The sequence below is a fragment of the Silurus meridionalis genome, chromosome 3 (genome assembly GCF_014805685.1).
Source record: "Silurus meridionalis isolate SWU-2019-XX chromosome 3, ASM1480568v1, whole genome shotgun sequence".
In the NCBI taxonomy this organism is placed as follows: Eukaryota; Metazoa; Chordata; class Actinopteri; order Siluriformes; family Siluridae; genus Silurus; species Silurus meridionalis.
In genome coordinates this window covers 3248390-3273955 of record NC_060886.1, presented here as the reverse complement: position 1 = coordinate 3273955, position 25566 = coordinate 3248390, and the positions used below count along the sequence as shown (strand labels likewise).

Below are 25566 nucleotides of genomic sequence, written 5' to 3'. Positions count from 1 at the left end.
CTATATGATAAAGTTTGGACCTCTTTTTATCCTTAAAAATGTATATTACGATGCAAATATTCCCGGATAAATGCTAGAATCAAGGTAGATTTTATGTATAACAGAAATTATGTACATTTTATATAAATTTTAATTCAAGTTCAAATATTGTAGCAATTGCACATTATACTGTACACCCCAGAGTAACTACTGGCCCCTGCCTGGCCACCCCTATGAAAAATCCCTGGCTTGATCCTCCACTGGGTGAGGAGACCTGGGCTGCAGTCAGGGTTCACATTCACCCCAAACGTGTTCAATAGCCTTGTAGCTCTATTGCAGGAGATCTTGCACTCCAACCATGTAAGGCAGATCTTCATGGACCTGGCTTTGTGCATTGTCATGCTTGAGCATGTTTGAGTCTCCTACTTCAAGTAAAAATCTTGTGGAACTACATCCTAAGATGTCTGATACAATTGTGTGCCCCCAGATTTGTGGTAACCGTCAAGTCAAGTGTCTGAAAACTAGCGTACTAGCGTGTGAGTTATACAACCAGTAAATGTATATACTTTAAGCGTTTCCTCAACAAGCCTTGTCTTTCAATTACATAACCGTGTTATTAATATTTTCAGAGTCATCGACTCTCCAGAAAGATTTGGCAGCGTATCGAGTACACTCCTCCCAACAGCCCGAGTCAGCAGGATCAACTATCTATTCATGTGTTAATAACGTTTTCGGATGCGTGCAGCGCTCCAGGATGACAAGCGTAACAAATCCTTGATTGCGAGAGTGCCATCATAGCACAAAGAGAGAGAAAAACATCTCCGTAGTACGGTTAAGCTAATTGCCGACTGCTTGCCAAACAGGATGTAATTACTGGTAAACTCCTACCAATAGATACCGTAACGACACTATGACAATTTTCCTAATAGACTGATACGTGTAAGGTGTAATATTTGCGTCTGTCAGTGGAGCGATCATGGGCTGAGGAGAATAAAGCACCTGAGCAATGCAAATATTGTGACATGCCATGACAGGGAAGTAATTTTACAGAGTTTTTTTGTTTGTGAGCATGCTCTGTAAGCACTCTGAAGTGTCAGACAATCACGGCTTCAGCTGCCTTTCTTGGTCTTCTGTAGTCCATCCTGTCCTCCCTCTCATTCCTCTCTGCCCTGTCCTACTTTTTCCCACCTTGCTATTGGTCTCTACTATCTTAGTCTTTATTACTAAATTGGCCCCGTCACTGTTTTATTCTGCCCCATGTTTGTTCTACCCTGCCCCTTGCCTGTCCCACTCATTCCTGTCTGCTCCATCTCTGTCCCAATCTGCCTGGTCATTTTCCCATTTTTCCTCTTAACTTCCCCTCACCCACTTATTTTTCTCCCTGTTTCACTTTGCCCTATCTGCATCTCAATCTGACTAATTATGCCCTGCCCTGCTCTGCCCTGTATCTTGTCTCTCCCACTCATCACTCACTCACATTGCTCCATTTCTGCCCCTATTTGCCCAATCATTTCCCCATCCTGCCCTGGATCTCACTCTCTACCAATAATCCCTGTCTCATACTTCTTAATTTCTGCCCCAAACTGACCAATCATTTTCCGACCTGCCCTGTATCTCTTCCTCTCCCACTCATCCCTGTGCATGTCTCACACTTTTTTATTTCTGCCCCATTTTTCTCTCCCTTTCACACTCATCTCTATCCCTTTCTCACACTCCCCATCTCTGACCCAAACATTTTCCCATCCTACCCTGTTTCTTACCCTCTCCCATTAGCCCCTCTCCCAATCTCACATTGACCCATCTTTGCCCCAATCTGCCCAATCAATTTCCCACACTGCACTGTATCTCGCCTCCTCCCACTCATCCCTGTCTCACACTGCTCCAATGTCTGTCCTAATCTTTTCCTAACCTGCCTCGTATCTCTCCCTTTCCTAATAGCCTCATCCCTGTCTTACATTGCCCCCATGTCTGTCCCAATCTGCCCAATCATTTTCCCATCCTGCCCTATAATTCCCCCTCTCCCACTCATCCCTGTTTCACACTGCCCCATTTCCACCCCCATTCTCCTCCATTTGTCTTTCATGCCACCCCATCTTTCCCATTCTGCCCCCTCGCAATCGGCCTTGTTTCTGTTCCCCACTTTCTTTAATCAATGCCTCATTTAGCCATGTGTCTCTCGCCCAGTCTACCCTATCTTTGTCCCACCAGGCTGCATCCTTCCTATCTGCCATATTCCAATCTGCCCTATCAAATATGATTTATTCTTTACTCAATCGCCTATCAGGTGCAGGGTGAACAGTTATTCAGGTTTGTCTCAGAATCACAAACACACAGTATATCCTCATGGCACAATCACTAAACCATGAATTTGAAATGAACTTCACTAGACAAAAGTTTGTGAACACCTGCCAACAAGATTCATATTTGCTTCGCTTTAAGCATCCCTTTCCACATTTACTCCCCATTTGCTGTTATGGTAAGCTTCACTCTTCTGGGTAGATGTTCCACAAGATTTTCGAGTGCACTTGTTGAGATTTGTGCTCATGTGGGTACTGTTGTAGGTGAGGTGAGGTGAGGAGGCCTGGGGGTGCAGTCAGGATTTAATTTCATCCCAGAGGTGTTGGTCCCTAGTAGGAGATCTTTTACATCTTCTAACCCATGGAAACAGATCTTCATGGAGCTGGCTTTGTGCACAGGCATTGTCATAATGGAACAGGTTTGAGTGTCCTAGTTGAAATGAAAGAAAAATCTAATGCTACCACGCATCAAGAGACATCTTATACAATTGTGTGCCTCCAACTTTGTAGTAACAGTTTGGGGAAGAACCACAAAACTTTTGTCCATATATTGTATTTAGACTTGCTTTATTGCTCCAATTATACAGTGATTTGTTTGCTACATTATTTGTGCACTGAAGCATGAATTGGAAAACTAAGTGTCTTGCCTGATTTATAGCTGTTTTTACAGCTAACTTTACAGCCCACCTAAATGAGTGTTGAATGTATAGAGCACATTAGTGTGCGGATATGTAGTGTCTGCACATCAGGTAAACCAACTAACTGAGAGCTTCTGATCAAAAAGTCAGGACCATTAGGACAGAAATATGCTGATTATCATGTTATGTAGGCTATATGTGAGGAATAACACACAGTGTGCTAGGCTGCTAAAGCAAAATATTCCACACCTAGGTGTTGTGGTGAGGCGATGTTACTGTTACCACCCTGAGGATGACTGTTTTACTGCTTTTGCCCCAGTGCTACAGTTGCTAAGGTCACTAGGTTCATGCCCTGTAACATATGAATCAACAAAATACATTTATTATATTCATTATTTTTCTTGTCGTTTAGATGCAAAGTTAATCCCAAATCCTGAACCATCCCTGTCTCACTCTGTCAACCCCCTGTGTTACTCTGCTTAGCACTATGCCACACTGCCAATTACTGTCCCATTCTGCTTAATTCCTGCCCCACTCAGCTTTACCCTCTCCCACTCTACCCCATTCTTTTTCCACTCTGCTTTGTCCACATCCTACTAAGTCTTGTGCTTGGCCCATTTTGCCTTGTTCCTCCCCCCTTTCCTGTCTCTGTTACCCTCTGATACAAACTTGTCATTTAAATGCAAAGTCTATCCCAATTCATGGTTAATGCTTGTTGTCATTGTGTCATTCTTGATGTGCAAATAAACAACCAACCATCTCAATCGGGCTTCTCTCACTTTTTCCCCAAAACGTCCTACATGCGCTGTAACTACTTTCTAATCCTTTCCATCGTCGTGACTCCCAATGAAAATCTCAACATCTTCAGCTCTGCTACCTCCAGCTCCACCTCCTGTTTTTACTTAATGCCACTGTCTCTAATCCATACAACATCAACAGGTCTCACCACAGTCCTATAAACTTTCCCTTTCACTCTCACAAATACTCTTCTATCACAAATCACTCCTGACACTCTTCTCCACCCACTCCACCCTGCATGCAATCGTTTCATCACTTCTCTAACACACTCTTAATTACTCTGCACTGTTGACCCCAGGTACCTGAACTCCTCCACCTTCCCCACCTTCTCCACCTCTTCTCCCTGCAACCGCACCACTCCACTGCCCTCCCTCTCATTCACACACATGTACTCTGTATTACTCCTACTGACTTTCATTCCTCTTCTCTCCAGCACGTACCTCCACCTCTCCAGGCTCTTCTCAACCTGCTCCCTACTCTCACCACAAATCACAATATCATCCACAAACATCATAGTCCACGGAGACTCCTGTTTTACCTTGTTCTTCAACCTGTCCCTCACCACTGCAAACAGGAAAGGGCTTAGAGCCGATCCTTGATGCAATCCAACCTCCACTTTAAACCAGTCTGTCATTCCTAATGCACACTTTACTGCTGCCACTCTGTCCTCATACATGTCCTGCACCACCCTCACATACTTCTCTGACACACCTGACTTCCTCATACAATACCACAAATCCTCTCTCCACCCTGTCGTATGCTTTCTCTAAATTCACAATTACACATTGCATCTTCTTCTGACCTTCTCTATACTTCTCCATGAACATTCTTAAAGCAAATAATGCGTATGTGGTGCTCTTCCTCGGCATGAAACCATTCTGTTGCTCTTCTCTCAGCCTGGATTTTACTACTCTTTCCCATAACTTCATGGTGTGACTGATCAATTTTATTCCCCTGTAGCATGGTGGTGCTGGGATTTGAATTCACAACCTTCTGCGCAGATGTTCGACATCCTAACTATTGAGCTACCACGAGTAAACATTTGAGATACTGTAGCATTTTTGTCAATTTATATAGACTAGCTAATCTCTACATCTACTCAACAAGGCAATTTCATCTGCAGAACTATTGCTCTTAATGAATTTTGTTTGGATTTTCTCTCAACATCTTTGTGTGAAGACCAAAAATGTGTGTCCCAGGAGCTTAGCTGTTGTTTTTGAAATAATTACTGTATGTCATCTTGTCTTGCATCGGCAACCATACTGCCACGTTTGCAACATGGATGAACAGTTGTACTGGTGTTTATGAAGATAATGTTCTGAAACTTAACATAGCTGTAAGTCTGAGCTTGTAGATCTTTAGGGTCTTGCTCAAATCTTTAGTTTGTAAAGTCTTAATAGTAGCTTTCAGTAGAATTAGCATGAATGTTTCCAACAAAAATAACAAGGCCTGTCTAGAGGTAGGACAGTGTCTGTGAATGATCTATCTTGCTAGAAAGGTCTTAATGTAACAGATAGCATTCTTTGCGCAGACACTCGACGGCATTACTTGATTGATGATGAGAAGTAGTGTACTTTATTTCCTTTATAGCATTGCCCTTTGGTGGCTATTTTATTCCAGCGACCTTTTCCAAAGTGGAGTGTTTAAGTCCTTCCTTCGACTCGAGACAGCGATTTGACGCTGTAAAGCATTAAATGTGAAACATTATATGGACAGAAACTCTTTCATATTCTACCCTTCCACAGTGCACAAGCCTTCTTTAGCCTCCATAATGAGCCTCAGAGAGTTAAAGGGAAAGTTCACATGCCCCAGTTCCCGCCGGACCGACTGCCCTTATCGACGCCGAGCAGAGGATTATTAGCGCCCAAGCTTTGCTTGGTGCCAATTACACAGCCTGTGAAGAATGAAAGCCATGACCAGTGGTGGACCAGCAGGCCAAGCTCTCATAATTCCCCAGGTTCCAGGAAAGTGACCTTTTCAGATGCCACGATCCTGCTGCTGGTATCGCTCAACATAAATCCACAGCCACGTCCCGATCAGAGTAATTGGCATGCCATGATATGCAAATACACACCTGAAAACTGAAAAGGTCAACACACAGTGGTGGTGTTTAACACAAACTCGTATACATCATAAAACCTCAGGAGTTGGGATGAATAATTGAATTAATTTGTCACACTTTTCAAAAGTCTATAGTTACATTTAAGAGTGAGCAAAATCTGATTCATCTCAGTGATTGCATTTGTTTTTTGCTATTTGTTCAGTGACTTTACATAAGGTACCTCAGTGCAGGCTGGTTTCTTGAAAGTGGTCATGATTGAGGAAACAATCTTTACAAAGCACAAGTGTATATCAGAAATGCCAATATCAGATATAAAGTCCAATGCCTTAACCACTAAGGTACCAGCTTTTAGGGGTGGGAATTGCACCACTTACCTCTGCAGTAACCAGAATTCAGTCAGCATCATGTGTAAGATCATTAATCACTGCCTATTCCTAAACTCAGAATATACTTTGTGAGCAGGTATTCTCCAAAAAATTTTGCTATGTTCTCTTCATAGCAAGGCTGCACCCCTTTCTGCGGGTTTTGAACCTGTAAGACCTCTAACTGAGGCTACATCTACACTAATTTGTCTAAAAAAATGCGCTGCCTCCATAAGACCGTTTTAAACTATTTCCCAAAAGTTGCTCTTCCACATTGAAACATCTGGAAACTCTTACATCCCAAACACGAAACACGCCTGGCGTTTATTTACTTTCCGGCTCATTGAAACATTGCGGAAATTTCGAGGAAAGGTACAGAATTTTTTTAAAAGACCGACAGTGAGATGAAGTTGTTGTTGCAAGTAACATAGAGGTGTAAAATTGCAAAAGTGAGTAAGACATGTCAAAACAAATACGCTAAGATTTTGGACTTTTTTAAAGACTGATATTAAACTTATAAGGCTGTCAAAACGTAGAGCAGCCAAAACAACCACTGTACAATGTCGTCCAGCATCTTGGCTGAATTGGTAACATGACTGGGTTATGTTTACACTAATCCGGATAAATTCGAAAACTGTTTTAAAAAAATGCTTCTTGTCCACACAAATAATTTTCGATCTTTTCCCAAAAGTTGCTCATTCACACTGAAACGTCTGGAAACGCTCTTTGAAAATTTACAGCAATTTCCAGGAAAGACATCGTTTTCTCTTATCATCGTCCACACTGAGATGCAAAATCAGCGTTTTTAAACGTACCCACTTTGGAGTGTGTGTGTAAATAACGTTGTTATTTCAGTGAATTTCATGAATATAATTTTACTTGCCATAATTTTGTTTTCTTAATATTATTCATGTGTTAAATTTTATTTTGAAATGTTATTTAGAACATTTTATGTTAATGCACCTGCCGAGAAATTTATAGTAAAATGCGGCTTGCTGGAAGCGTGTTGAGATCGCTAGCAGACGGAGTTACAAACTTAGAAATCTATGAAGTGACATTCTATTTGTGTTTTGCCAGTACAAAAACTAAATAACATTACAATATAGATATTCAAAGGCACTTTTAAAGTGAAATGTCTAATATTTATTTACTGTTTATTGTTTAATTTTTTTTCATTGGTTGATAAAGAAACTATTTGAAAAGAAGCACAAGATCAGTCATATGTATAAATGTAATATGTGGATAATTTAGTTTTTTATGCCTTTATAAATATATTAAATAACCGTTATATAGTTCTAGATAAATGATATTCCTAATTGTCTTATTAGATATACAATTTTATTATTGGCTTGCATTATTTATTTGTTTTAGCTTTTACTTTGTTGTGAAGGTCGTTAAAAAGCAAAAACAAGGGCATTAAATAGAAAAACACAACATCAGTGAAGGAGCGTTCTCATTATTTCATTGGGCTGCTACAATGTGTTTTCAAAAAACTACGTTTTCGTCGGCTAAAAATGCCGTCTCAATGTGGACAGAAAGCCAAAACTTTGTGAAATAATGCTTTTTTTAAACGAAAATTTATTAACATAGCCTGAACAAATGAATGACTATTGGTCCGTTTCTTTCAATGACCAGTTCAGTATCAGTCCCACTCGCGTTCAGACTCAACATCAAGAGGCCTGTTCAATCCTCAGCTCCGACCAATTACATGCTAATTTACAGCCGTCAAAGCAGACATGGGCGGGATTTCAGTAAATGAAAAATATGAGTCAGTGCATGGAAGTGAATAGAACATTGAGTTGCCATTAAAAGATCTGTTCACAAATGAAACATTACTATACTTTAGGAAAAAAAGGAACCATATTATATGTTCCAGTCCTTTTGAACACCATGGAGAGCCCTGAGAATGAGTTGTTGCTATAGAAACGAGACTCCATGATGATGTTTATGATAAAATGGGTCCGATCGTTGGTTGGGAAGACGATTTGAAGATTTGAGTGAGTATTTAATCACTCTGATTCAGCAGCCGTGTGCACAGCTGAGCTTTACTCAAGCCCTGGTGTGAAAAAGCAGGGGTATTTATTCTCCACCCGAGTACCGCGTATGCCGCGTCGATAAACAACACGGTCGGCAAACAAAACCATTTTCATATTCACAAAGTTGCAGCCAGCCGCCATCCAGAGTTGTTTACCCTGATTAACTCGCGGGGAAGATGTTTTATTACAGCAATAAGTGAATGTGCTCTGAACGCCGATGGGGATTATGTTTGGCGAAGATTTTTAATAGGATCTCGAACAAACACAATCACAATGCTTTTTTTTTTTTTGTGCAGATTTGATGGTGCTAAGCTTTCAGATGGAAAATAAATGACACCTCGGTGAGACACCTACATGATGAAGTGGAATCATAGTGACAAAGATCTGATTATCAGACATTATATACAGTCCTCTATGAAATGAAAGAAGCTGCAAGGCCAATTCTATTGGTTATGTTCAAAATTCAAATGTTTGCAGACACGTTATGTGTTTTTTGAGCATCACATTCCACATTTAGTGTTAATTTGCTCTTATAATTCCCTCCACTCTTCTCTTCTCTTCTGGGAAGATCTTCCACTAGATTTTGAGTTAATGTGTGGAGATTCAGCCACAAGGGTGTTAGTAAAGTAAAGTACTGATGTAGGTGAGGAGGCCTGGAGTACAGTCACGTTCATCCCAAAGGTGCTCAGTAGATTTGAGATTGAAGCTCTATAGCAGGCCACTTAAGATCTCTTCATGGTCTCCAGCATTGTGGTAACAGTTTGTAGAAGAACATGGTACCACACATGGTAAGAAAGGTCATGTGTCCCAATACTTTTGCCCATATAGTGTATCAAGATCTATAGATCATACACTATGTGTAAAAAAGTATGGAAGACTTGACTTTTACAGCCATATGTGGATCTTCTCCAAGCTGTTTCCACAAACCTGGAGGCACACAATTGTATAAAATGTATTTGGATGCGGTATAGTAAAATGTTGTGTTCATTTGAACTTGGCAACCTGAACCTGTCCAAGCATGGCAATGCCCCTATGCCCAAAGCCAGCTCCATAAAGATATGCATTATATGGGTTGGAAGATGTGGAAGATCTCCTGCTATAGAACTCTGACCTCAACCCTGTTGAACACCTTTGGGATGAATGTGAACGCTGACTGCACCCCAGGCTTCCTCACCTTCTCACCTACATCAGTACCTGACTTTACTAACAGCCTTGTGTCTGAATGGATTGGATATATAAAAAAAAAAAAAAAAACAGAAATCTTATGATCAGGTTTCTAGAAACCTATGTCTGTATACTGTAGTATTTTCAAGCTTACATTTCCCTTTTATTTGTCTTCATGATTGTCTTGCATTATGATGAGGTTCCTTCCAATTACACTGAGAGCTTTTCTCTGGAAATTGATAGACCGAATGTTTCTGCAGACGTCTCAATTCATTCTGCTGCTGTCATCATGTGTTCCGTCATTGATAAAGATTAGCGAGCCAGTTCTGGAAGCAGCCACACAAACCCAAGGAATGTCATTAACCCTATAATGCTTGGCCAATTAGCTTGTATGTTTAGACTCATGAACAGATCCTTTCTTTATCCACGTCTCTCCTTTTGATTCTTACTGCTGTTGCATAGCAAATGTTTGTGACATCGCTATACATAGAACAGGAACATTAACTTTGTAGTCTTAAATGAACGATGGCTAATAATCAGATCCAGCCGTACGTATTTGATCCGGAATTGGATCCCGAGTCTGATTACTGAACATTAAAAAACAACAGCTGCAACAGTGACTACAGCCGGACGTGTAATGTGCCAAGTACTGAAAAAGGTTCTGCTTCCAAAACACACTTCTTTAAAAATGTCCTCCTGTGTAGCACTGCAACCACTTCTGGAACAGAATGAAGCACGGTGATGGGTGCTCTCTCTCTCTCTCTCTCTCTCTCTCTCTCTCTCTATCTATCTATATAAAGAGAGAGAGAGAGAGATAGATAGATAGATAGATAGATAGATAGATAGATAGATAGATAGATAGATAGATAGATAGATAGATAGATAGTCCAGGAGAAGTGACATACAAGGAATTCATGATGCCATGATGGGCCAAACTATGAAAAAAAAACTTTCCGAAATGTATACAGACCTGGAAGGAGTGTATTTGGCACAGAAATGCTAACTTTGGCCGTGTTTAGACTGAGAATCCAAATCTTTAACAGTATAAATAACTCAGAATGAATTAAATAGCATTTTAAATGCCCCTAATCTTAACCCTTAATTTAAACCCTAACCCAGTGGTCCCCAAACCCCTGAGCTGCTAATCGGCACCAGTCCGTGGGTCAATTGCTACCAACATTGGTTGCCGCACAGAAAGAATACATAACTTACATTATTTCTGTTTTATTTATTATCTGATTCTGAATGATGTTTTATTTTGGAAAATGACCGCATTCTCTCCTTCACATCTGTCTATGACTCACTCTTGATGCATGTCATGATGCCTCGGTCACATGTATTACCTCCATCCACTACCTTCTTAAGAGGGGCTGCTCTGGCCGCTAACACATAATACATTACCGCTAAATTCAAACCCCCAAGCGAGCAAAATGAACAAACAACAACACAGTGGATTCACGTTTATTATTATATTTAGAAAACACCAGTTTTTATGGTCGTATCATTTTAATTTGTTGTATTTATCCACCACACTTTAAAGGCCGGTCCGTGAAAATATTGTCTGACATTAAACCGGTCCGTGGTGCAAAAAAGGTTGGGGACCACTGCTGTAACCTTACTTCTTTACCCCTTACCCCAATTCTAAATCCCTTAACCCTTCACCACTTATGTAACACCTAACCCAAACCTTGACCCTTTATCATAATCCCTATCCTTTATCCCTCATTCTAACCCGACCCCTAAGGTTAGTGTTTAGGGGTAAAAGTTTAAGTGTTAAGGTTAGGCTAAAGGGTAAGGTTTGGGTTTGGGGGTCATCATTAGTGAAAGGGGTTAAAAATTGTTGTAAATGTTGGCGAAATGCTGTGGTATTAAAGGAACAGAAAACCCTGTGATGTTAATGGAAAGTGATCTCAGGAACTCCGCCTCATCGCACCGCTTGGTAGTTGAATCTCCAGCTGTAATGCCTTGTGATGTGATGCTCTCTTACAACAGCGTGTGTGTGTTTCTCCGCAGCCGTCTCCGTGCGAGTGGTGTCGCTGCGAGCCGAACAGCGAGGTGCACTGCGTGGTGGCCGACTGCGCCGTTCCCGAGTGTGTTAATCCGGTGTACGAGCCGGAGCAGTGCTGCCCTATATGTAAAAACGGTAAGACTCACTTCCTGTTTTCCACAGTTTCACAGATCCACAATTGCAAACGGGATTCCACTGCCTGGCGAAATCGGATACAGCATGCTCTGTATAGACTATAGCTGCATATACAGTACATGTCACAAATGCCATGGTGACACAGGTCACATGTACAAGGATGCCATGTAGGAAATGGTTCAGAGATGATTAGATTTGAGGTTTGTTCACGAAGGCAAGTCGAAAATATACAACTATTGGGGCTGTTCAGAGTGGATTCGTTTTACACAGGATGGAACTTCACAAGGGTTCCTGCGAGGTCTTAAAAAGTCTAAAGAAGTCTAAAATTTTTAAATAAAAAATGTAGGCCTTAAAACGTCTTGAATTCGCTGTTCTAGCTCGTAGATAACTTTAAACAGGTCCTAATTTTCTGATGTTTATGTAACGCTACCTCTAATGCTCTTTAAAATGTGCTTGCAACACTTCAGAATGTTTTTTTGTTTGTTAGTTTCCGTGGTTGTTGTAGGTTCCCTGGTGGTCTAGTGGTTAGGATGCGGTGCTCTCATCGCTGCGTCCCAGTTTCGATTCCCGGTCAGGGAACTAACCCCAGCCATTAGGGTTGCGCAAGCCAGTGCACACTTAGTGCCGGTTAAAAGCCTGGATAAATGGGGAGGGTTGCGTAAGGAAGGGCATCCAGCATAAAAACATGTGCCAAATCAAACATGTGGATCATGAATACGGATGATCTGCTGTGGCGACCCCTAATGGGAGAAGCCGAAAGAAAGTTTAGTTTTCGTGGTTGTTGTAGTTCTTTATTTCCCTAGTAAAAATATAATTTGTTCTATTATGACTACAAATGAGAGCAACATGCTACAGCCAATAAGCTTTTAGTTCTTGGTGCGAATCTCTTTGTACCACAGAGGTAAAACTGATTTTATGTTTCAGCTATGTGGAAGTGGAAGTTTAGCGATTCTTGGCTTGGAAAAAATGTATTTAGGGCTCGGTTAAGGCCAGTTGCTAACAACGCATTTGTGTGTGTGTGTGTGTGTGTGTGTGTGTGTGTGTGTGTGTGTGTGTGTGTGTGTGTGTGTTTTTGATGTCATGATCTAAGTCTTACATTTAATTTTTAATTGTTTCGAAAAGGTCTTAAAATGTCTTGACATGGTAAAACCTGCCGAAACCCTACTACAGAGGCTTGTGATGTGATTAAAACGTGTCAATTTTTTGGTCATTACCGATGGACACTGTGCCACTTATACAGACTTAAATAGTTGCAAATATATATTTTAGTGTCATAAATTAAACCCTACAAGCGAGCCAGTGGTGAGAGGACGAGGAGAAAAAAAAACTCCCTGATATAATATAAGGAAGAAACCTTCAGAAGAACACCATGGACACCAAACGTCTCTTCATTATACAAGCTCGTATCCCAAAACTAGACTTGAAACGTTTTAACACACCAACAGATGGCAGCACATAAGTGATTGTGCCAAAAGACATTGTCTTGTGTGCATCTAGTGTTATTCTGACTACATGCATTACCAGTCTGCGATTTCATCATCCCGGAGAGCCACATCAATGGTCGCCGTTTTGACACGGAGATCCGACGAAAATCTAGGACTTCTAGACTTCTAGGACACGTTCCAGAAGTGGCACGAATGCTGGGAGTGCTGTATTGCCCTGCAAGGGGACTATTTTGAAGGCGATCATGTGTTAATGTAAAAAGATATCGTCTTGAGTGCAGAACTGTTTATGGTGACTGCAGTCCTGCACCATAAGTACATGATAATAAATACAGCATTTCACTCATCATTTAAAAGTAGGATTTAAAAACAATCATCTACGGAACATCATCCCTATCCATTCCTCACCTCCAATTCCACAGTTATTCTTGTACATACTCTAGTTACCTTGCACATTGATTATTTAAAATATCTTCTGTTCTGGTTACCTCAAAAACTCCTTCATAAACTTCAGTTTGTCTAGAGTTCAGCTTCTCGTATAATTACTAGAACCTCCTGCATCAAGCAGATCTCTCCTGTTCTTAATCATTTCTTTATCTCCTGTTCTTTATTCTTCTGTCTGCACTGTTTGCACTCTTATGTGAAGAGGACACTTACTTTAGTTATGTATAGTAGTTCTGTCATGTAGCTCTATGTTGTGTGATGTAGCTTGGTGTTCTGTCATGTAGCTCTATGTTGTGTGATGTAGCTCTGTGTTCTGTCATGTAGGTCTATGTTGTGTGTGTTCTGTCATGTAGCTCTATGTTGTGAGATGTAGCTATATGTTATGTGATGTAGCTGTGTGTTCTGTCATGTAGCTCTATGTTGTGTGATGTTCTGTGTTCTGTCATGTAGGTCTGTGTTCTGTCATGTAGCTCTATGTTGTGTGATGTAGCTCTATGTTATGTGATGTAGCTGTGTGTTCTGTCATGTAGCTTCATGTTGTGTGATGTTCTGTGTTCTGTCATGTAGGTCTGTGTTCTGTCATGTAGCTCTATGTTGTGTGACGTAGCTCTATGTTGTGTGATATAGTTGTGTTCTGCCATGTAGCTCTATGTTGTGTGATGTAGTTGTGTTCTGCCATGTAGCTCTATGTTGTGTGATGTAGTTGTGTTCTGCCATGTAACTCTATGCTGTGTGATGTAGCTCTGTGTTCTGTCATGTAGCTCTATGTTGTGTGATGTAACTCTGTGTTCTCTCATGTAGCTCTATGTTGTGTAATGTAGCTATGTGTTCTGTCATGTAGCTCTGTGTTGTGTGATGTAACTCTGTGTTCTCTCATGTAGCTCTATGTTGTGTGATGTAGCTCTGTGTTCTGTCATGTATCTCTATGTTGTGTGTGTTCTGTCATGTAGCTCTATGTTGTGAGATGTAGCTATATGTTATGTGATGTAGCTGTGTGTTCTGTCATGTAGCTCTATGTTGTGTGATGTTCTGTGTTCTGTCATGTAGGTCTGTGTTCTGTCATGTAGCTCTATGTTGTGTGATGTAGCTCTATGTTATGTGATGTAGCTGTGTGTTCTGTCATGTAGCTTCATGTTGTGTGATGTTCTGTGTTCTGTCATGTAGGTCTGTGTTCTGTCATGTAGCTCTATGTTGTGTGACGTAGCTCTATGTTGTGTGATATAGTTGTGTTCTGCCATGTAGCTCTATGTTGTGTGATGTAGTTGTGTTCTGCCATGTAGCTCTATGTTGTGTGATGTAGTTGTGTTCTGCCATGTAACTCTATGCTGTGTGATGTAGCTCTGTGTTCTGTCATGTAGCTCTATGTTGTGTGATGTAACTCTGTGTTCTCTCATGTAGCTCTATGTTGTGTAATGTAGCTATGTGTTCTGTCATGTAGCTCTGTGTTGTGTGATGTAACTCTGTGTTCTCTCATGTAGCTCTATGTTGTGTGATGTAGCTCTGTGTTCTGTCATGTATCTCTATTTTATGTGATGTTGCTCTGTGTTGTTTTATGTAGCACCAGGTTTCTGGAGGCATATAAATGCATCAGTTACATATGGTTTAAATGACAATAAAAGCTTTTTGACTCTCATCTACACTGGCTGTTAAATATCAAATAGAGTACAAGATTCTACTTCTCACTTTTAAAGCTCTTGATAATCTTGCACTCTTATCTTATCTATCTCACTGACTTCATATTTACATCCTGAAGCATGCTCTTAGATCTTCTGCATCTGTTTCACTTATTGTATCCTCTGTTCTTTAGTCACTATGGGGTCTAGAGCTTTAAGCTGGACTGCTCATCTTTGGAATTCTGTTCCACAATCCATTTGAGAAAGTGACTCACAACTTGTAAATCATGTCGTTAAATGTTTAGCTTTTAAAGATGAGCTTTTTCCAAAAAATCTTAACAGTTAAACAGCTGTTGTTTGTTGTATTGTTGTCTGTATTTGTATGATTATCACTAAATTGTACATGTCCTTGAGTGTTTTGAAAGGCACCATTGATATAATTATTATTATTTACTAGGGCTTTGTATTGATTAAAATATTTAATCTTGATTAATTGCACGACTGTCACGACGATTAATCGCAACTTAATCTGTTGCAAATGAACCTTAAATTAATTCATTTCAAGTTTTTAATACTCTAATCGTCATGAGCATGAAAAAATATGAAGGCTTTATGCAAATGTGTGTTTATTGTTAGTAAAACCAAACTCAACATAGAGCATGAAGACCAAATATTCTCGTAAATGTTTTAAAGTGATTATGGTGTTTTAAATGACGTAAATCATCGGGACACCAAACTGAACTTTTGCTGTTTCCACACGGACGGTTTTAATTGGCGGATGTGCGCATCATGGCGTATTTTGGTGCTGATTTGAGATTTGGCGCATCAGTAAAACAGAACTATGATAACGTAACACACATCTTCCTCTACACGCTGTGAACGACAGTTACAAATCCACAAACAGCTGGATGTTAATGTGGTGTTTTGACAGCATACACCACTGATAAACAAAGGGAAATTTATAAAAATGACTTCAGAAGTGTGTGTGTGTGTGTGTGTGTGTGTGTGTGTGTGTGTGTGTGTGTGTGTGTGTGTGTGTGAGAAAGTAGGGTTCACATACAGTAAATCTTCACAGTTGACCACATGCCAGAGAAAGAATAGCTGCGGTTAGTTCAGACTAAACAGAATATATACATATAGGCTGAATTATAGCAGGAATCATTACACTATCGATCGAGGCTATGCTGAGTGGGATTAATTAGCCTGTAGAAAGCACTCCATCTCTGACATCCTTGTCAGCAAAGGTCCAAACCCAAAATTAGAAATATTGGATTCCAATGGATGGTTACACAGCAAGGGCAGGAGAGAGAAAGAGGGAGAAAGAGAGAGTGTCCTGACTCAGCTGAACGGTTATCTTTACACGACAAATGGAATAACAAGAGTGCAAAGAGCTTTAGGTTGTTTCATTAAACAACCATCACATCGTAGGAGTGATACACTATATATAGACAAAAGCTTGTGGACCATAAGATTGGTATGCGCTTCTTTTGGAAAATCCCATTCCACATTTAGCCTCCATTTGTTCTTATAATAACTCAAATTTCAATTCAAATCAAATTCACTCTCCTGGGAAGATGTTCCACTAGATGTTGTGAAGTTTTGCGCTCATTCGGTTTATTTAGTGTGTTAGTAAAAGCCAGAATTCAATTTATTTGCATTTGTAGAGCACTTTTAACAATATCCATGGTCTTAAAGCAGCATTACGGAGATAAAGTGGTTGTAAAAGAATTTCTTCATTGTAATTTATCCTTCATGAGTGAGCCAGTGCAAAAGAAAACCTCCTAGAGATGGCATAAGGAAGAAACCCTGAGAAGAACCAGACTCAAAAGGGAATCTTGATCCTCAACACCGAAGTGCATAAGCGTTTAATGCAACCTGTGGTCCTGAGCCATTGTAGTAGACTGTTGATAATAATTCCAGTCCAAATCAATCCTTTCTTGAGTTGGTCAGTAATTTCATGGATCTTAAGGCTGTTGATATGGAACCATCCCCAGCACAAGCGGTAGGGCGTCTATAGCAGAAGATCTTCCAACCCATCTAAAACATATCTTCATGGAGCTGGCTTTGCGCACAGGGGGATTGTCATGCTGGATCAAGTTTGACTTTTGTAGTTCAAGTAAAGGAAAAATTTCATGCTACACATCTCGAGACGTCTTATACAATTGTGTGCCTCCAACTTTGTGGTAAAAGTTTGGAGAAGAATCACATATGGCTGGAAAAGTCAGGTGTCACAATACTTTTGGTAATAGAATGTATAAATGATTTTGTGGGGAATGTCATGAGGAGAACTACTAAAGAGCATGTCAGGATCTAAGAAACCTTGTTTGGAATCTGGGAATTTGTGAAATTTTATTTCTGGAATTCTTAACTTCGATTAACATAAAACAAAAATACCCCAAAAAAGGAAGGAAATTCATTTTTCCAGGTGTGGTGTTTAAAAATAAGGGCATGAGAAGATCGGATGTTGACCTGAAGCTCCGCTTGACCCCCGAGTTCTTATACAACAATCATCAGAGTGCTGTAAGGTGTGGAAGGTAAACAGGGCATTGTTGGCCATGTAATCCCCACCACCACCACCACCACCACCACCACACACACACACACACACACACACAATTATCCACTTGTAGCCAGCAGCTAGTTGAGAGAGCTAATGTGGGCAGACAGGACACAATGACACATTGTGACAACATTGGCGTTCCAGGAGAACATCTCAGAGCCGCTGCCTGAGGGAATCAGTCAGTTCACAGATTCTCACAGAGATGAGTATTCAAAGTTTAACTCTAAAGCGTTCCAGTGTCTCGGAATTCCGGGCCTATACCGGAATTCATTTCCCGCATCTCGGATAATCTGATTAAGCCTGGCATCAGTGGATCATGAGCGGGAGAAAGTACATCCAGTTGAAGAAAAATGACCATAACTCCGACCTCATCAGTGCTCAGACTAATCGGAATGAGGCGGCTTACAGCAAGCCGTCGTTTAATTGAGTGGAGATTGTGTTGGAGAGACAGCGCGAGACAGAGGGAGAAGTCTGGAGTCACTCATCACCTCAGTCCAGGAGCTGACAGAAGATCGACACCGACATGGAGAACGCCAAGTCTCAGTCTGTCAGAGCATTAGCAAGTGCCAGCATCCTCTTCTTCTTCTTCTATTGCTTTTTTTTTTTATCTTAAACACATACACATTGGCATATTTTGTTTGTCATATTTATTCATATTCTACATTGTTGAATCCTGGATTCAGAAGGTCTTTGTGAACAGCAGTTCAGAGTTTCTGGACCTGCCTGGTTCATCCTTTTTCTCTATGGATGGATGGAGTTATATTTATCTCATTAGGCAGACACCCCCTATCCAGAGGGATTGACTCTACATTTACTCGACATTTATCTTAATCAAACACACAAGCAACTATGGGGTTAAGGGCCTTTCTCAGGGGCCCAGGAATGGCAGCTTGGTGTGTTTGGGGTTTTGACCTTCAGATCCAAAGTCTACCACTTTCCAAGTTCGCAACTACTCACTGATGCGTTTGCTTATCCAGAGAGAGGCACAAGATATTTCCTGAGTAAAAGCCAGATATGATCATTCTCAGGTTCAACTCTGCAATCTGGTGAAATCTCGATCTAGTCCAAGCTACATTGTAGAGTCCTGCACAGGATCTTTTCTTAATCCCGCTCCCGCCCGATTCCTCTGATTTTTTTAAACATTACCGCCTGCTCCCGCAACGTGTATGTCCACGATTCCACGATTTTTGTCTCCAATCCCGCTCGAATATTCTGTCACGATTTATTAACATTGGGCAACAATATACACAAACACTAGGGGTATGATGAACTTACAGAATAATAACATAAACCAAAACATTTTTTAATAACCAAATATAAAAAAAGACTAATGTAAAACTCCACAAATGACAAACACCTTGGGATTTTTATTTTATTGATTTTTTTTTATTAAAAAACTCTAACTTATAAACAACTTTCGCATAAAACATTACAACTAGCGGGATGGTGGGACTCCCTCTCCCTCTCCCGCCGGGACCTTCCTCCCCCACCCGCAGCGCAGGTAAAACCAGTGCTCGAATTGAGTCAAGTCGTTGTGTAATTCATATATTTTTTACTAAAATAATCTTGGGGACCCCCTAAGTCTATTTTTTACTTGTCATGGGGGGTCCCTAATGCCTAATGGGGTGTCCCAGATCCCCCCAGCCCCCCTTCAATTCGAGCACTGGGTAAAACCACCCGCTAGAACAAGATTTGGGTCCCAATCCCAATGCAGCCTGCTACTAAGTTGTGTAGCATCATAGAACAATGGTTCAATAAATCTGATTGTATCCTAAAAAGAGCCAATTGAACTGAATGTTGTGATTTGTAATGAGTACAAGTGCTGTCTAAAAAGTATTACATTTCAATAATACTCAAAGTATAAATATGACAAAATAATACTTACCCGAGTACCGTGACCGGGGATGGTTCCACATTAACAACTTAAAGATCCATGACGTAACTAAGCAACACGGGAGCTTTGAGGATGGATTTAGACTGGAATTAATATCAACAGATTTACTACAATGGCTCAGGAACACATGTAGCATTTAATCAGCTATTTCTGCAATGATGGAACTGTAATGAATGGATATTCGGTGTTGAGGATGAGGATCTCTTTTAAATCTGGTTTCTCTCAAGGTTTCTTCTTTCCTATTAGGGACAAATTTACAATTATTAGGAATGAACTTATATGCTTGGAGACCATGTGAAAATCACTTTACAAATAAAAATTAATTAAATTGAATTGATTATTATTCATGTACCCCCACCACCACCGCATATACCCCCACGTAGTCTTACCCCTCTGATTCGAAGAGAAAGTGAGAGAGAGAGAGAGAGAGAGAGAGAGAGAGAGAGAAAGAAAGTGAACTTTCTGCGACAAAAATCGTTCCAGCGTTGGATGAGTATTGCTTTTTAAAGAGTGATTTGTCCTTAAGTGCCGATCTAAATGTTCCTTGAAAGTGTAGCGTCATAAACAGTGAATTTATATCGGGCTGAAAGTACAGCGACCGCACTCCAGACATTGGCAGTTTCACTGACTTTATAAAAAGTGCCTAATGGTTTCTGTAAGCAATATGAGGGAAAGAAATAATGCAATTTATCATGTTTGGTTTATTAATAAAAAAAAAATTTAAAAAACGCTTTTTCAAGACTAATTACCAGCCAAAGTCACAGGAAAGTTTACAGCAAATGTCGAGCAGAAGAATATAATAATTTTTTTTACATAAACACAACATGTGGTGTAACTGATTTATTGAAAAGATTTGGACATCACACAAAAATTCATGTGTCTATAAATTACTGATAATGAAAACAATTCTCAACAAGATCCAACATTCTTTTTTTAAACCTTTACTTTTTATTATTAAAAAGAAAAATACACTATATGGACATATGACATTCCGATCCAAACGTTGGTTCTTCCTAAAAAAAAGTTGGAGGCACACAATTGTATAAAATGCACAAAGCCAGCTCCATGAAGATATGCTTTACATGGGTTGGAAGATGTAAAAGATGTCCTGCTATAGAGCGCCACCTATGGGATGAATGCACCAGACTTTACTAACACCCTTGTCTCTGAATGAGCACAAATCTCCACAAAAAACTAATGGAACATCTTCCCAGAAGAGCAGCGGTTATTCTCACTCCAAATGGAGACTAAATGTAAAATGGGATGTTCAAAAAGAAGCACATATCCATCTTATGGTTACACATAACTTTGTTGTAACAATTGGGAGAAGAACCACATCAAGTCAAGTCAAGAAGCTTTTATTGGCATTTCAACCATATATATCTGACGCAGTACACAGTGAAATGAGACAAAGTTCCTCAGAACCCTGGTGCTACATTAAACAACATAAAGCTACATAACAGAAAGCACAGAGCTGAAGACTAGTACGTGTCCTCGCCACATAAAGTGCATCGTGTGCAACCTGGTGCAAACAGTGTGAGACAGACACAATTGGATCCCACTTTATGTGGACACTGGACCTCCTTGAGTGTTTAAAGGCTCTGGCATGGAGAAGCTGGTGTTGGATCTGTGATGATCGCAAATGTTGAGCTATTTTATGAGTTGCTCAGTAGCTCCTAGTTTTATAACCACAAATGACTGTATAAGACTGTTGAAGAAACATTACTCATAATCTTACACTCCAGTGCTCATGTTAGTTCTCACTCTCCAGTGTTCTGTATTGTTTAAAGACTATAATCACACTCTTGATATCACCCAAATGAGGATGGGTTCCCCTTTTGAGTCTGGTTCCTCTCAAGGTTTCTTCCTCATAACATCTAAGGGAGTTTTTCTTGCCACAGTTACCACGGCTGCTCATCAGGGATAAATACACACCATTCACCTTAACTGTTGATTTCTGTAAAGCTGCTTTGAGACAATGTCTGTTGTGAAAAGCGCTATAGAAATAAACTTGACTTGACTTGCAAAGACCACATATGACAGTGTAGGACAAAATCAGAATCAGAAATAGAAACAGGTTTAAGTGTCTTGACACACACAAGAAATTTGGTTCCAGCTATTAGTGACTCTCAAAAGTACAGACATAAATAACACTATACATTCAGCTTGGACTATACACGACAAAACAGACAAGACAAGACAAAACAGACTATACAAGACAATACAAGACACTGTGAGTCAATACAGACATAATGAGTCCTAAATAGGGATACAGAGTATATCACAGATCAGTAATGTACATAAAGTGTATGGTAGTACAAATAACAGTATTGTGTGTGAGTTACAATAAACCTTTACTTTAGAACTTTTGTACAATATACAGCAGCAATAGCGTGTGTAACATATACGGATGATGTGATGATTGACAGTTCTGATAGATAGTACTCATAGATATGAAGGAGGGAATATAATTATTCCCTCCTTCATAGAGTTGTTAATAAAGCTGATTGCCTGGGGAAAGAAACTGTTCCTGTGTCTGGCAGTTTTGGTAAACAGAGTTCTGTAGCCCCTGCCAGAAGGGAGGAGTTGAAAGAGATTGTGTCCCGGGTGCGAAGGGTCAGTAGTGATTTTTCCCGCCTAGTTTCTGTTTCTTGGATGGTACAAGTCCTGTAGAATGGGCCGGGGAGCACCAATGATTGTTTCTGCTGTTTTAAATGTGTGGTGCAGTCTAATCCTGTCCTGTTTTGTTGCTGCTCCAAACCAGATGATGATGTATGAGCACAGGAAAGATTCAATGACTGCAGTGTTGAACTGCATCAACAGCTCCTGCAGCAGACCGTACTTCCTCAATTGGCATAGCAAGTACATCCTCTGCTGGGCCTTTTTGAGAGTGGAATTTATGTTGGACTTATATTTCAAGTCTTGGGAAGTGGTAGTGCCCAGAAACTTGAAGGTCTCCACAGATGGCACAGGGCTGTTGGAGATTGTGAGGGGGAGTAGTGGTGAAGTCCACTAAAGTCCACTATCATCTCCACAAAAACTGATCAAAGATGTCACAGTCAGTTCATCCAGGTTGTCAGTTCCAGCATTGAAGATACTCCAATCAGTGCAGTCAAAGCAGTCTTTTAGTTCCTGCTTTGCTTCACTGGTCCATCTCTTTACTGTTTTGACTACAGGCTTAGCAGATTTGTTTCTGCCTGTATGTTGGAATAATATGAACCAAGCAGTGATCAGAGTTCCCTAAGGCTGCCCAGGGTACAGAGCGATATGCGTCCTTAAGAAGTCTCCAAGGATAAAAAAAGAGAATCCTGAATTATTTTGCTCCAAGCCGGATATTTGGTTTGCCAGGTTTTGCAGTGCATCACTCACATTGGCCTGCAGTGGGATGTAAACTCCGGTCAGAATTAATGAGGAAAATTCCTGCGGTGATTAAAAGTGTTTACAGTTCATGAACAGTGATTCCAAGCTTGGGCTGCAGTATTTAATCAGCACTGTGACATATGTACACCAGCATTTGTTTATGTAAAAGCAGATTCCGCTGCCTTTTATTTTGCCCGATAGCTCCATTACGCAATCCGATCGGTGTAAGTGGAAGCCCGAGAGAAATAATCCGCTGTCCGGGATTGAGTGACTGAGCCAAGTTTCGGTAAAACAGAGAGCAGCGGACCATGCAAAGTCTTTGTTTGTTCCTTTAAGATGAATCAGTTCGTCCATTTTGTTCGGCAATGAGCGGAGGTTCGCCAGGTGAATAAATGGGGGCGCAGTTCTCAATCCCCTCTGTTGTAGCATCACTATCGCACCGGCGCGCTTACCCCGCGGCGCCCGCTTTTACTTCAACTAAGATCTCCAAAAAAACATTCCGGGTTTGTAAAAACTGTTCTAGAAAAGTGTCTGGAGTCAACTGCCCGATGTTAAGCAGTTGTTCTCTAGTGTAAGTTATCAGATTAGGGTAACAAATTACATGGACAGTAAACAAAAACAAAGAAAGTACCAGAGAGAATCGTGCTAAGACCGCCATCCGTGGCGCCATCTTGGACTCCATCCATATAGTTGGAAAAGTCAGGTGTTTCAATATTTTTCTCCATATAGAGCAAATGAGATATCTGTAGAGGGTGAAACTCAAAAACCATGAAGATGGATTTGGACTGGAATTAATATAGTTGCCATGAATCCTTATACCCCTCCTCTGGATGGAGTTCTCTTCATTTGAAGTCCACTCTGTGCTGGGGATGGTTCCACATAAAAAGCCCAAATATTCATGAAGTTTCTGAGCAACTAAATATCTTTAAAGATGGATTTGGACTGGACTTAATATCTGAATCATTTACTGAGCAGTACACATCAACAATGATGGAACTGTAATGAAAGGACATTCGGTGTTGAGGATAAGGATGGGTTTCCTTATGACTGGTTCCACTCAAGGTCTCTTCCTCGTGCCATCTCATGGACTTTTTCCCTCACCACCGTTAACTTTAATTTGTTCATTAGGGGCAAATTTATAGGCACTCATTCATTACATTAAAATGTATATTTGTATTCTATTTATTTCTGTGAAGCAGATTTAAGACATTATGATTAAAAGCGTTATAAAAAAGGCAGCTTCTTTTTGCAATGCAGATTTACTTCGGAAAATAATTTATTAGCATTTAAAATTATACATTTATGATTTATGTATTAATTAAGCCAAATTATTCTGTTTCATTATGCACAGGGGGTCTGTAAATCAGGGTGATATTTTTACTCTGATAATAATGTGAATCTAAAACCTGTGCAATTTGCGATGACTTGAAAGGTGGCTAATGCTCCTTGGAATTTAAACCATAGCTCATTATGCTAATATGCTAATGATTTTTTTCCTTTGGGCAGTAGGAAAATGTTAATCAGAGATATTGACTATTGGAACTTTTTACGAATAAAATTATGAAGGAAAATATGGTGCTTGGTCATCTTATTCTTCAAAGCTTTTTATAACAGGGATTATTGAATTGGATGAGGGTGTCTGCTAAATGCCGCAAATGTAAAATGTAATTGAGTTGCCCAAAACATCTGGATTATGTTTTACAATCGACTCAAATTAGCCGACATCCCACACACAACCTCAACTCAGTGGTTAATATAATCATTTCAACCAGTAATACACTGTAGCCTCATATTACATTTAATTCACAGCTTGCTAACTTTTCATTCCTATCATGTCATTTTCAATTTTTTATTATCAAATTACGTTTCTGTTTTAAGTGACGTTACCATCGACGGCAGAGAAAATTTCCTTCATCAGTCTGCATTTTCTATCCCTGCATTTTATTCTAGATTTAAACACGTATTTGTGTTTATGGACACTTCTGAACAACCCCCAGGTTACGTTTGTGCATAGCACGACTCTAAATAACAGGAACTTCCCATTTAAATACCGACAAGAACTTTGATTAAAATTGATTATTCCTTTATCCAATTATTCGTTTGTTTATTTGTTTGTTTATTCATTAATGCATTTATTTGTTAAGTTGTATATAAAACTGTAGTTCTATCTATCTATCTATCTATCTATCTATCTATCTATCTATCTATCTATCTATCTATCTATATGAATGACTGTATAAGACTGTAGAAAGTTACTTACAATCTTACATTCCAGTGTTCTGTATTGTTTAAACACTATAATCACACTCTTGATGTCACCCAAATGAGGATGGGTTCCCTTTTGAGTCTGCTTCCTCTCAAGGTTTCTTCCTCATAACATCTAAGGGAGTTTTTCCTTGCCACAATCGATCTATCTATCTACCGTATTTTTCGGACTATAAGCCGCTACTTTTTTCCCACGTTTTGAACCCCGCGGCTTAAACAACGGCGGCTAATATATGGATTTCTCCTGGGTTTTTTTCCGGTTTCACAAACTTCAAGCCAAAAAACACGGCTGCACGGCATCGGGAGAAAAACTTCACCGATGGAGATTTTTAAACACACGAAGATGCCAAAAGATAAACTCCCGAGAGAAATAGTTGTGAAAGGAAGGAGGAAGACAGTGAACAATGACTTTCTTGGTAGGCTACTGTTTAGATACAAGCCGTTGTAACGCGTTAAGTCAGGGTGAAGGGAGAGCTCGCTAACTCCAGTTGCAACAGAAATCATATAAG

General features: G+C 40.0%; 1 protein-coding gene across 1 annotated transcript in view; it reads left to right on the top strand.

Annotated features, from left to right (window-relative positions):
- Positions 1 to 25566, top strand: part of vwc2l (von Willebrand factor C domain containing 2 like) — a 152646-nt gene that overhangs the window by 117986 nt on the left and 9094 nt on the right. The window contains exon 7 of the mRNA XM_046841434.1: positions 11350 to 11479. Coding sequence (XP_046697390.1) covers positions 11350 to 11479 — 130 coding nt within the window. The remainder of the gene's footprint in view (positions 1 to 11349; positions 11480 to 25566) is intronic.